We start from the raw sequence: 12,277 nt of genomic DNA on the forward strand, positions 1-12,277 counted from the left end.
ATTATGACCTGCTAGGGTTTAATTCATTAAATAAAGTTAGTTTGAGGATTTTTTCGTTAAATACTTAGTTTGGGGGTTTTTACCCAAAACAAACTTAGTCGAGAGGTTTTAATGTTAAAAATCCTAAAATCTATACAGAATTTAGAATGCATTAAACTAAAATAGACGTAATGATATTGTTATTTTGTGTGATTTCTTTCTACTATAATTTATAGTTTAAAGTGTCATTTACGTGTAAATTTTACGCATTTTAATTTATTAATGTTAATTTATTTTTGAGTTATAATACGGATCTCTAATAAATTATAAAAATAAAGATTTATTTTTATTTACATATCACACAGATCCTAATTGGATTGAAATTATTATGTTCCTGACTTTAGGGCAGAAAATGGGAAACATATTAATCTAAATGAAAATCAATCCACGGCATGATAGAAGGGAAAGTGATTGAATTAATCTCATCATGATTTATGAAAGGAAAGATCATCCTTATGCAAATACATGGCTTTTAACTTTAAAGGAAAAAGTTTGGTATAGCCAAAAAAAAAAAGTTGGGTCCTTCGATCGAATATTCTAAATTAATTTAAAATATTTTTATCAACCGAATTATATTTTGTCTTCTCTCCAACAACCTTGTGGCATTTACATAGATGATCATTGCCTTGTCCATTCTGCAACAACATGACATTGTAAAAATCTCTATTAGTGATTCATATTCTAAGAACCACGTTTATTATAAACATAGCCGTCTAAAATGTCAATAGGATCGATTCGTATCAGTTCTTTCAAAAAGTTTTAATTGAGATTTTTAGAACATAATAATTCAAATACAGTAAAAAGGAAAACAATTAATAAAGAAATAGATGACCAACCAAAGTAATCATATAAAAAGAAGAAACCATTTTCTATTTCTTTAGCTTCAAGCATCTCCACATCACTTCATTACCACTTGATCAATAGAACAAAAGAAGAAAAATAAAAAACAGAACACAACTCACAAGCCTCTTTGTCAATGGCTGCTCAAATCCCCATAGGGACACGAGGAACTATTGGATCGCTTGTACGTAAAGAAATCGACTACTTCAAAAACTTCAATACATGTCCCCAGTACGATCCACGGAGAGGATACTCTGAAGAAAACACTAATGGTTTTGAACAAAGAGACCACTCATCACGTCTGAGTTCTTGGTTCTCTAGAACAAACTGGAGAAAGAAGAAGAAGAAGAAGAAGCGGCAGAGTTGCGGTGGCGGTGGTAGGTTTTTGCCGAGTATGTGCTCGGCGGTGGAGGTGTCCGGTGAGAATCGGGTTCCCGGTTTCAACTATAGGATCTTGAAGAATGATGAGAAGGGCTTGCGTGTGTAGAGTATTGTTTATGTGGATTAAGGTAAAAACATTCTAGATCTACATAAACTTTTTTTCTTTTAAATTATGTGTTAATTTGTTACAATCTATAATGTCAATGAGCATATTCTGCTTTTCTTTTATTACCAGTGTAAATTAAAAACCAATATTTATATATATTTCACATATGCATGCTCAAGGATTTTCTTTTTGCTTGGTGGTATGATGACCAATGACTATGACGTATGCTAAAGGCTAAAGTTAATTCAATCCTGTACGGTCTGATTCAAGAATTCGGTTTCGGTTATATCCCGGTTTGAAAGAAATTCCGCTCAGTAATTAGTATAAATATGCTTGAGAATGTGAGAGGTTTACATGACAAACATGGAGGATGGAGGCAGAGAAATGAGTGAATGTTTAGTAAACGTGCATTTGTTGGTAGATTGTCTTCAATACATATATAGTTTTGCTTCAACAAATTGGTTTATGTAGTGTATAATTACTTTAAGTAGTAAACCTTTTGCAGCCGCAGTTGATTGTTCTTTACTTTTGTTTCTATTGCAACATTCTCAGATTTGAACTTCACTTTGTAAGAGATAGCATATAGGGAGACAGAATGTTTCAAATGTTTCCCTTTATCTACTAGCATTACCAATATCCTTACATATGAAGTAACCTTTAAAGGCTCCTGTCACAAGGTTCAGGTTGCTCATTTAGCACAAAATATTTTAGTGTAGTGGTCTATAAACATATCTTTTTAATTATGACATTCTGAGTTTTGTAGATTAAAACTTTCTACAGGATTGGAGGATTCTTTTGACCCTGGTACATCTTCATGTCTGAACCAAATTGAAACGTTACAACTTCATTTTCATGCCAAATATATCAAAAGGACATAATCACCTTAGCTGCTTTGACTGGAATTATTTCACTCGTTGGTTACAATATAGTGCCTTGTATTTATTAAATTTTCGGGTTGCTTTACTTACTATCGAATAGGTCTGGTTGAAGCAGTATATACTTGGATAGGAACGTGAAGCTATACAAAACTCGGTGGCTACACTATCCCTCACATAAATTGTTTTGTCGAAATTTCAAGTTAATATTCAAAGTAAATTAAAAATGTTGAAGTCATAAATCGTGCTTGAATTGTGCTTGAATTTTAAATGACTCTTGACTTCATCGGTCATAAAATATTTGGAGGACATGTGAAGGAACAAGTCAGAAGCTACAAGCAACCTACAGAATGTCGAAAAGGTCGCATCATCCTCGACCGTAGGATCTTCATTTCCTTCTTCTTCCTCTCTCTCTCTCTGCCATCTGACCTGTGGGTTTGCATATACACAAACAAGTCATCTCTCTCTGATTCTCGAGAGCTTGTTAGGGAAGTGTAATCCATCATAACCGGCAAAAGATAGCACAAATCTTCGTGACGGTGATGACGAAATGGTGGGACAATGTTAACGAGTCAACTCAGTGGCAAGATGGGATCTTCTTCTCTCTTTGTGGAGTTTATGCTCTTGTTTCCGCCTTCGCTCTTGTACGATTATCTTTCTCCCTATCTCTCTCTCTTTTCACGGCTCAAAGTCAGGCCTTTTTTCTTTAAGTATCTTCTAGGTCTCTGATTGGAGGGTGTCTAGGTCAAAATCTCTTGCGTGCTTGTACTGTCTTCTTCTTTTGCTAAAAAGAAAAGGGGAAAATGTCTTGTACGTGAAGTCTGGTGGCAATCTTTCTTTGTTATCGTGTTGTTTTGGTTTGCTTTCATGAGACATCGTTTTTGTCATAGACCAATATAAAAAGGGTCTCATATAAAAACGAGGGAAGATTATTTTCAAATGGTATATATATATCATCTTGAGAAAAATATGAAAATATAAGCATCACATTAAATTTGAATATACATTATACATTATTTTATTTTATGTTGACATTTTTCTTTATTTAAATACTGATTTTTTAAATTTACATATTTTTGTTTATATCTAAAATGATTAAATATATATGTTTTATAGTTAAAATTATTAGTACTTTCATTAATACAATTATAAATTGATATAAATTATTTCATATTCTATTGAAAACTAAATTTATGTATAATTAATGAATATTTAGTTAGGATAAAATTATAGTTGAATAAATTTTGTAAATTTTTTAAAAGAAGTAAAATATTTTTGGAATATTTTTTGTGGGAAAAAGCAAGGGAACTATTAGTTGACCTTGTATGAATTGGATTGTTGTTGCCAGGTCCAACTGGTGAGGATCCAAATGAGAACGCGTGAATATGGTTGGACCACTCAGAAGTTGTTTCATCTCCTAAACTTTGTCGTCCATGGAGGTGATGAGAATCTTTGTTTCTTGTTGACAAATAATAGGATTTTGTGTTTTTTTTCCTTGTTTGCTTCAGAATTTTTAGGTTATATTTTTCACTTTTGTTTTGATTTTTGTGCAGTTCGTGCGGTTCTGTTTGGATTTCATCATCAAGTCTTTCTCATGCATCCCAAGGTGAGATTCTGCATAGGGTTTGACGTTTACTCATCTCCAATATTTCTTATCTATTAATCTTAGAGCATTATAACATATTAATCGGTCCCAATACGATAATATAATTCTTTGTTATCGTGTTGTGTTGGTTTGCTTTCTCATGCATCCTAAGGTGAGATTCTGCATAGGGTTTGACGCTTACTCATCTCCGATATTTCATGCGTGTCATTACTAATATGATTCTTTTTTTTTTTTTTTTTTGTAACACCTCACTAATATGATTCTTAGAATACTTAAAAAATAAGTTGGTTTATATAAATATATATTATAGTTTTTATTAAACTAACTATTAAATTGATTAGTAGTGTACAAAAGAATATTCTCAATTCTTTCCTTAAATAAAATCAACGAAATTACCTAATATGATTAACATATTTGATAATACATATTTGATAATTAATGATTATGAATAATACATATTTGATAATATTTTTTGTATTCTTTCTTTGTTTAATTTTATATTATTAAAAGAAATTAATCAATCACATTAACCATATAATAAAAAAATAGATGTTTTCTTATATGTTATATTTTTAATTTTTAAAAATACTATAAATTACTAAAAAAAGTAAAAGTCTCACACTGAAAATTTTGTGATCAATGGTTTAACATTTTTTGTTCAAGCAAGATATAAATGATCATAAATCGTATGAATATGAAGTCCCATTAATAGATATTCATATTATATATGTATCAATATCTTTAAATTAAATTATATACTATATAAAATATATAAATATGTTAATTTCAAAATTTGCATTGAAAATTATTGAGATCTTAATATTTTAATTTTGAAATTTGAATTGATAAATCTCACATTAAAGTTTTGTGATTAACAGTTTAAATTATTGTTACAGCAAATATACAAATGTTAATAAAATCATATGAGTATGAAGTGTCAATAATAAATATTTATATTAAAATATACTATATATATCTATGCCAATATCAATAAAGTTTAATTATATACCATATAAAGTAAATAAAATTATTATTTTGATTTGTTTACCAAAAACACGATTGTAATTAAACAAAAAGTATTGGTTTTGATTTATGTGCTTACTCTAATGTACATATTTTTATGTATACAATTTATTTTCTTAATAGGTGGTTTATAATATGTTATTTAATCCTGACAATCTCAGAAATACACTTCATCAAATGGAAATAATTTTTAATGTTGGAAGCACTACATATATGTATATATTATTTCATTCAGATTGAATATTTTAGTCTTGATTTTTATTCCTAAAAATCTTTTAATGAAATATCATGACAAGATTTTCATCACCTCCTTTTGAGTTTGTTCGAAGAATGAGAGATTTGGTCATTCATCTAATATTTGTTTTTCCTAATACCATATCTAACTATTACAACTGTAAAAATGAGATATTTGAACAATTTATTATAAGGTTTTTTGGTTTATCATTTAAAAAATCAAACAATTCTTATTTTATACATAGTTTACATATACTATGATGGTAAGTATTGTATTTTTTTTATTGGTATACTCTTAAGTAACTAAATCTCAAAAGTTTAGGTTAATAAAATAAGTAATTTTTTTTTCTTTTTATAATTAGATGATTTTTAGACCGAACTGGCGAATGTATACCAGACAGACATTTATATTTCGAGTGTGCACTTATATTCTATAACAGCTTGATATAATAGATTCGAACACTAACATGTGAATAGATTTTGCCGGTGATTTTCTTCAAACATTTGATTCTTAGATATGTATCTGGAATGAGACTAATTTTTATATATGTCCACCTTTTTAATTCACATTTATGTAATCACCGAATTCACAGAAGAAATTAAAAAAAATAAACAAAACTCATATCAGTGAAATAGAAACGAGAACAAAAGCACAGTTTTATAGATGTAGAAATTGAATCACTATAGAGAGTCAATAGTAAACAAAACGAAAGCAGAAAACCTAACTATTTTCCCATTTTATAGTTTTCGTGATTTGTGTCAGTCGTAAAACTTAATTATCTTTTGTGCGTATGAAATCTTAAAAATAATTAAAATGTAATGTAATACGTTAACGATAATACATTTAAAAGACCAACATTTGTATTCGTCATTTTACAACCAATAAAATTATAGTGAAAATTGTAGTGTTGTAAAATGTTAAAATCATTTAATGAATAAACATTAGTATAATAAACTCATCCGTACACGCGCGCGGATTATTATCTAGTACTTTGTTATTTTCTTATAATAAAGATGAGATTGATTCAATGTATTTATCTAAAATAGAAACTTTCAAATGTAGTGTAGAATATAGAAGAATGTCATATTTCTCTATAAATAGAGAAACAAATAAGGATATGTTGAGTAGACAAATATACGTTGGTTTGTTTTTTGAAAGAAAATTATAATTTTTAAAACAAAACGATAAGGTGTTTATGTCATCTATCCTATCTCTGCTCGACCTGTTCTCAGTGTAAATCTGGTTTTGTTTGTTTGATTTTGGAAAGGAAATTTCATTTTTTTAGTTTTTTTTGTCAAAAATAGCATTCACAAAATACTCACATTTATTAATTAATAAAAACACTAAATTACACTAAATCTTAAACGTTGACCTTACCTATATTCCATAAATACTAAATCGTAAATTCTAAACCTAAATAAAATAAAAATGTCTTTTTAACTTTTAGTTAATGTTGTTTTAGTGATTTCCCTTTTGCGTACTAATTTTTTAGCACAAACTTGATTTATTGTTATTTAAGGGTATAAACGATGGAGTTTGAAAATAGCTTTTAAGTATCTAATGTTGTTGTTGAATTGAGGTAATGCAGGTTTTTTGCTGGATATTACTGGATCTTCCGGGCCTCCTCTTTTTCTCGGCGTACACACTGCTCCTTCTGTTCTGGGCACAGATATATCACGAGGCAAGTAAACTATCTATAAAGATTTTTCTTTGATATGCGTAGACTCTCAGTTTTTGTTGCCACTAATGAGCAGTCAAGAAGCTTACCAACGGATAAGCTGCGGAAAACCTATATTGCAGCCAATGTGGCTGTATATTTGTCTCAGGTTCATGTCTGATTCTTATTGCTTTCTCCCTCGTCCTTGTCTTTTAACTTGGTAGTTATTGTTTGCTACAAAAGAATCTGTGTGAACCTTTCTCACTTTTGTTTAAAATTTATAGGGGAATCAAAAGACTAAGTTTGACATGTGATTGATGTCTGTATCAGGTTGTTATATGGGTATGCATCTGGGTAAACGATAACAGCACTGTGGAGTTAGTTGGAAAGATATTTATGGCAGGTAGGTTCTTAGTCTGGTGAAGCAAGTATACTCATTTGCTCATTCTTCAATATTCTCTTTCATATCTAAACTCTGTAATGATTCTTTTTTTTTTTGGGTATTTTCCTTCTTCTTTTAGTTGTGTCTTTCATCGCTGCGTTAGGCTACTTGCACCACGGAGGAAGGTATGTGTTTTTTGTGTTCTGCTTATCTCGTAGTCAAAGTGTCTGGGAAGTTATTCAATTAATGGCTTTACTGGCGTTGTTTTTTCACATGTTTTTTTTGGTATGCTATATAGATTGTTTATTATGCTGAAAAGATTCCCTATTCAGTCAAAAGGGAGAAGTAAGAAGCTCCATGAGGTAGTCATTGTGCTTGTGCATCTTTGTCTTAGTTCCAATGAACTTTGACATTTTTGCATTGCCTTCATTTAAATTCATTGTTTTTTTTATCGATCAGCCTTTGTAATTGAGAAATGGTAATCAATTACAGGTTGGATCTGTGACAGCCATATGCTTCATCTGCTTCCTCATAAGATGCATTGTGGTAAGCTCTGAGATATAGAATGAAATCTTTATGATCAGTTATGCTGATGAGTGTTTTTAAAAAAAAAATATTTCTTTGTTGCAAAAACTTTTCAGGTGGGTGTATCAGCTTTTCGCAGGGATTTGAGGCTGGATGTTCTTGATCGTCCGGTTCAGAATTTAATCTACTATATGGTAAGTAACTAAAACCTTTATTAATTATCTTTACCATATTTAAATCTGTGTTTCTGTATCTTCACTGACTCGGGAAAAAAAACGGAATTACAAAGGTGGTTGAGATAATTCCATCGGCACTAGTCCTCTTCATTCTGCGTAAGCTACCTCCAAAGAGACCACCAGTTCAGTACCATCCTGTCCAGTAGACTTCTTTTGTCTGAAGAAAATTGAGGCAAAATAAATCTGTAGCTGAAGAAGAAGAAGATGGTGTGGAATCTGCGTGAGTTTATAATTGGAATGCACGTTCATATATGACTTTTTGGTTTTGTAAAATTATTGTTATATTTGTCGTGTTTTACGTTACATGTTCTTTTGCTACTTCGAATATCTCTTCTGTTTTTATGCTTTTCTGGCGCGGATGTTTAATTGTTTATGTCCTGTTTCGGTTGAACTTTGAAAACAATACAAATCGTTGTCTTTAATCTTTCATATACTTTCCACCATGGGAACAAAGTTATGAACTGTAAAACTTGAAGGTCAAAAAGATTATAAATCTCAACTAATTTGTTTATAAGAAATTATAAATAACAACTGATCTAACCATACTAAACCAAATAAAACTGAAAAATAAAATTATTGAACTGTAAGTAAACAGAAACTTTGCACCTCAAGTTCTTACAAAGCAAATTTTGTGAACTTCCTCTTCAAACAAATTATCTTTTGTGTAATGGAAAATGTTCATTTGTTTTTAAAAATATACTTCTTTTTCTTTTTCCAAGCCAATAAAATACCCTTTCAAGTTTATGTTTCTCATTTTCTGGAATTATGTTAAGCATGAACTCTTTTAAATATATCAAAATTGAAACTTTGAACTTGAAAGTGTGCTTTTTATAGAGTGGTTCCTAGGTTTGTGAAAATCCTATGCCTTCTTCACTCACCTCTTGCTTTGTCTCCTTTCCTTAGCTACCTGGATTTTCGTGTAGAATATTTTTCAGATCAGTAGGAAACTGAATATGCTGTATTTGGCATGATTTTTGTTTTTTTATGTCTTGCAAGGGTCCCGTCTTGCAAAGAACATTGCGAAAGAGAATCATAAGCTGGTTGACTCATTGGACAAGCTTCGTTTTAGTTCTGGCAGCTATTCCAATAATTCCAAGAAGAAGCCTGTCATTATTATTGTTGTTGGAACCTTGACCCTGCTGTTATGTCTCAACCGTTTGGTGCCAACGTCGATATAAGAGACACGCGCGGTCAAGTATATTGCGAACTATAGACATTATCAAGTTTGCTTCAACTGGTTTTGTTTGTGTCCTTGCCTTGTTTTCACCGTTGTGTAGTTCAGTCAGATTTCAACTACAGCGAGATGCTTAAAAATGATCTCTTCGGTAATGCTAAAGATTTGTCTGGTTCTGATGATACTTTGAGGTGGAAATGACGCTGCCACATGGACCGTCAATATCTAAATCATTGAATTTTGGTTTGTTCTATAAACATTTCATGTTTCTTTCATTAGCCTCTTTGATGAATTCCCAAGTGTTTCGTTTGTTCAATTATCAGTTATTAAAACAATTTGATGAACCATTAGAGCAATTAAAATGATTCCAAACTTTATTACGTAAAAACCCGGTTAAAACACACGTGCTTTTGATGTCTAACACGTCTTTAAGATTCACGAGTCAAGCGGCCTACCTAATACTCCCTTTTTGTTATGGAACATTATCTTAAGATTTTTTTACTCCTTAGGACACTTTTCCAGTTTCATATATCACATTAAGACACATTGAACTTGAGGCAACCTTCTTGGCTAGCCAAAGACATCGATGCCCCTAGAACAAATAAAACCAAACCGGACACATTGAAAACCAAACCGAATCGAGTTTAATTTAAACCCAAGTGTACCAACGCCAAACTATACCTAGTTCATAAATCTAAAGACACACTTTTATCCTACGGTTCACACCCTCTCTCTCTCTCTCTCATACTTTGTGCGACAGAGATTAAGAACCCTAGTTTCCGCGGCGGAGATTAAGAACCCTAGTTTCCTCACCCCTCAATCATCTTCCTCACCCCTCAATCGTATGTCTCATTTCGTATCGCACCCTTTACAATCTTCCTAACCCGTCAATCTTCTGGCTCGATCTGCTGTCTTGTCATATTCAGCGGCGTAGATTAAGTTCCCTACTCATCTATCATCTTCCTCGCTTTCTCGATCTGCTGTCTTGATTGTTCCGACATGCAAGGTTTATTTCTTCACCCATGTACTTGTTGGTAGATCTGTTAGTTATCGATTTTCACTTCTCTTAAAATTGTATAACTCTATGAAATCGTATGAAATCGTGTGAAAGTTTCCTGATTTTAACATAACAATTTCAAATTTCTTCTTTAGGGATCAATAATTAAAGAAAAGTCTAGAGTTTCTTAGTTTTTTCTTTTTCTGGTCGTGTGTCCGAGTTGTTTCCATTTACGGTCCTATCATTTACACGTTCTTGTAGGAAACAACAAGCCAGACCACCTTCTCCCTCCGAGGCTGTTCGCCACAGACAGGGCCCCAAGCGGACGTATCAACATCTACTCCAAGCCAGACCTTCTAGCTTTTATACAGCATGCTCTCCGGAACACCAAAGAGCTCCAGTACATCAAAGACTCTTGTTTCGGGAAGTTATTTGAGCTCCCAGCACGTCAGTGTCCTGCCTCGTGTAAAATAATACACACTTTTCTTACAAGACAGCTAATTGTCGAGGATAAACACACACTCTGGTCAGTCTTTGGAAGCGATCCCATCCGTTTCGGCCTCCAAGAGTTCGGCACAATCACAGGTCTGCCTTGTGGTGATTTTCCTGCAGACTACAACACTGAACTGGAAGACAAGAGTAAAGCTCACAAAGATCCTGACTGGATCAAGCTGATCGGTAAAAAGAGATTCACCACCATTGCTGATCTACGCCACAAGCTCGAGACTGAAACAACGATGCCAGGAAAAAAGAAGCTGCGCCTAGCTCTAATAATAATTGTTGATGGGGTTCTAATCGCTCATCAACAAACTCCACGGCCTACTCTGAAGTACGTCAAGATGGTCCAGGACGTCGACGCTTTCTGCCTACACCCTTGGGGCAGAGAGTCTTTCCTCAAGACTATTACCTGCATGAAACCTCCCAAGTTCATCCCTCTGAAATGCGAGGACCCTATTGCAAAGCTTGTTGATCTTTTGAAGCAGGAAACTTTCAGGCTGAAGGGATTCTCCCTATCATTACAACTCCTTGCATTTCAAGCCGTCCCGGAGCTGCAGTCCATAATCCCAGCCCCCTTAGACTCGCTATCAATCATCCAACTCGAAGAACCTCATCTTCCTGTTTACCCGAAGATTAGCTACCTTGACATACCACGCGTGGAAGCTGTTGAGAATGTAAGCACCTCATCTCCCTCGTTTTACTACTTCAATTAATTTTGAGCATTTCTATTGTTTTCATTACGAGTCTATGTTAACAACTTGTCATTTTTGCGGTCATTACAGCTTGCTGTTACATCATTGATACCAATACAAAGCCAACCGCAACCAGGATGGGGAGTTTGGCACGACGTTGTTGCTGATAAACGCCTAACGTACATGGAGAACCTCATAGCGAACCACCACCCATTCAAGAAGCATCTCTGGCCAGGTGGAGACACTTCCACGCCCATACTCATCCATAAACCTCCCTTGGAGGAACCAGAAACGAGGAGACAAGTTTCAAAAAATGCTTTGAGACCTAGAAAGCCCCTAAACAAACCACCACCGTGCCGAAAGCAGAGGAGGATCAGCAACTACTTTCTCAGAACTGGTTCAACCAGCAACTCAAACGATCAGATGATGGAAAGGCTTTCTAAAGTTTCTAGCGAAGTTTCCAAACTCAGGAAAGAGTTTAGATTGATGCGCCAACTCAACAAACGCAAGAAGTCTCGAACCCACAGCAAGCGTTCTGCTTTCCACTCTCTCATTGGTTCTCCACACAAACCCCAACTCTCACACAGAGGATGTCAGACTGACCCCACAGAGCATTCAACTGATGATGTACCTAACGAGACGGTACCATTTTTCCTTTTCCCTAAAATCTTCTCGCGTTTCTGTTGCAATTTATTGACTTTTTATGTATGTCTGTCAACGTCGTTGCAGTCCCCGGCACCTATGGAGGAAGATCATCCGGAATGCACCTCCCCTGTTGTCAGCCAATATGCAGCTCAGCTCTACGGCCAACCTTCCGGCGAGTCAACTCCGTTCCACACAACACATCTCCCTACAGAACCTGAACAAACCACACCCGTACACACCACCACCTTTTACACCTTACCCGAACACACCCCCATTGAACCAAACCATATAATCCACAACTCCCCCGTCCACAAATCCCCCGTCCACAACTCCCCCGTCCACACCTCCCCCGTCCACACCTCCCCC

The 12,277-nt window shown here is 33.8% G+C and overlaps 3 protein-coding genes across 6 annotated transcripts in view; all 3 read left to right on the forward strand.

Moving 5' to 3' along the window:
• The first annotated feature begins 939 nt into the window (after nucleotides 1-939).
• On the forward strand, nucleotides 940-2,191 carry LOC106299247. 3 transcript variants are annotated; one of them, XM_013735382.1, is made up of 2 exons: nucleotides 940-1,388; nucleotides 2,147-2,191. In XM_013735382.1, exon 1 carries the CDS (start codon nucleotides 1,016-1,018, stop codon nucleotides 1,364-1,366), a length of 351 nt encoding a protein of 116 aa, XP_013590836.1. In that variant the 5' UTR covers nucleotides 940-1,015; the 3' UTR covers nucleotides 1,367-1,388; nucleotides 2,147-2,191. The 3 variants fall into 3 exon arrangements, with proteins under 3 accessions (XP_013590836.1, XP_013590828.1, XP_013590822.1); XM_013735374.1 differs by lacking the exon at nucleotides 2,147-2,191 and adding an exon at nucleotides 1,600-1,746; XM_013735368.1 differs by lacking the exon at nucleotides 2,147-2,191 and adding an exon at nucleotides 1,546-1,740.
• Nucleotides 2,192-2,601: 410 nt separating this feature from the next.
• On the forward strand, nucleotides 2,602-8,285 carry LOC106298156 (tobamovirus multiplication protein 1-like). Of its 2 annotated transcripts, XM_013734239.1 has the most exons (11): nucleotides 2,602-2,885; nucleotides 3,590-3,680; nucleotides 3,795-3,847; nucleotides 6,694-6,786; nucleotides 6,860-6,931; nucleotides 7,093-7,165; nucleotides 7,284-7,329; nucleotides 7,443-7,506; nucleotides 7,637-7,690; nucleotides 7,786-7,863; nucleotides 7,959-8,285. In XM_013734239.1, exons 1-11 carry the CDS (start codon nucleotides 2,784-2,786, stop codon nucleotides 8,049-8,051), a joined length of 819 nt encoding a protein of 272 aa, XP_013589693.1. In that variant the 5' UTR covers nucleotides 2,602-2,783; the 3' UTR covers nucleotides 8,052-8,285. The 2 variants fall into 2 exon arrangements, with proteins under 2 accessions (XP_013589693.1, XP_013589698.1); XM_013734244.1 differs by lacking the exon at nucleotides 6,860-6,931.
• Nucleotides 8,286-10,078: 1,793 nt separating this feature from the next.
• Nucleotides 10,079-12,277, forward strand: part of LOC106330773 — a 2,364-nt gene continuing 165 nt past the window's right edge. The window contains exons 1-4 of the mRNA XM_013769192.1: nucleotides 10,079-10,085; nucleotides 10,338-11,248; nucleotides 11,357-11,908; nucleotides 11,996-12,262. Coding sequence (XP_013624646.1) covers nucleotides 10,079-10,085; nucleotides 10,338-11,248; nucleotides 11,357-11,908; nucleotides 11,996-12,262 — 1,737 coding nt within the window. The remainder of the gene's footprint in view (nucleotides 10,086-10,337; nucleotides 11,249-11,356; nucleotides 11,909-11,995; nucleotides 12,263-12,277) is intronic.

Source organism: Brassica oleracea, chromosome C1, assembly GCF_000695525.1.
Source record: "Brassica oleracea var. oleracea cultivar TO1000 chromosome C1, BOL, whole genome shotgun sequence".
Classification (NCBI taxonomy): Eukaryota; Viridiplantae; Streptophyta; class Magnoliopsida; order Brassicales; family Brassicaceae; genus Brassica; species Brassica oleracea.

What these genes read in the sequence shown, in the direction of transcription:
- LOC106298156 (XM_013734239.1), top strand. Translation starts at nt 2,784, where the DNA reads ATGACGAAATGGTGGGACAATGTTAACGAGTCAACTCAGTGGCAAGAT. An exon ending in TTGTTTCCGCCTTCGCTCTT is followed by an intron (nt 2,886 to 3,589) that starts GTACGATTATCT and finishes TGTTGTTGCCAG; the next exon opens with GTCCAACTGGTGAGGATCCA. An exon ending in TGGAAAGATATTTATGGCAG is followed by an intron (nt 7,166 to 7,283) that starts GTAGGTTCTTAG and finishes TTCTTCTTTTAG; the next exon opens with TTGTGTCTTTCATCGCTGCG.
- LOC106299247 (XM_013735382.1), top strand. Translation starts at nt 1,016, where the DNA reads ATGGCTGCTCAAATCCCCATAGGGACACGAGGAACTATTGGATCGCTT.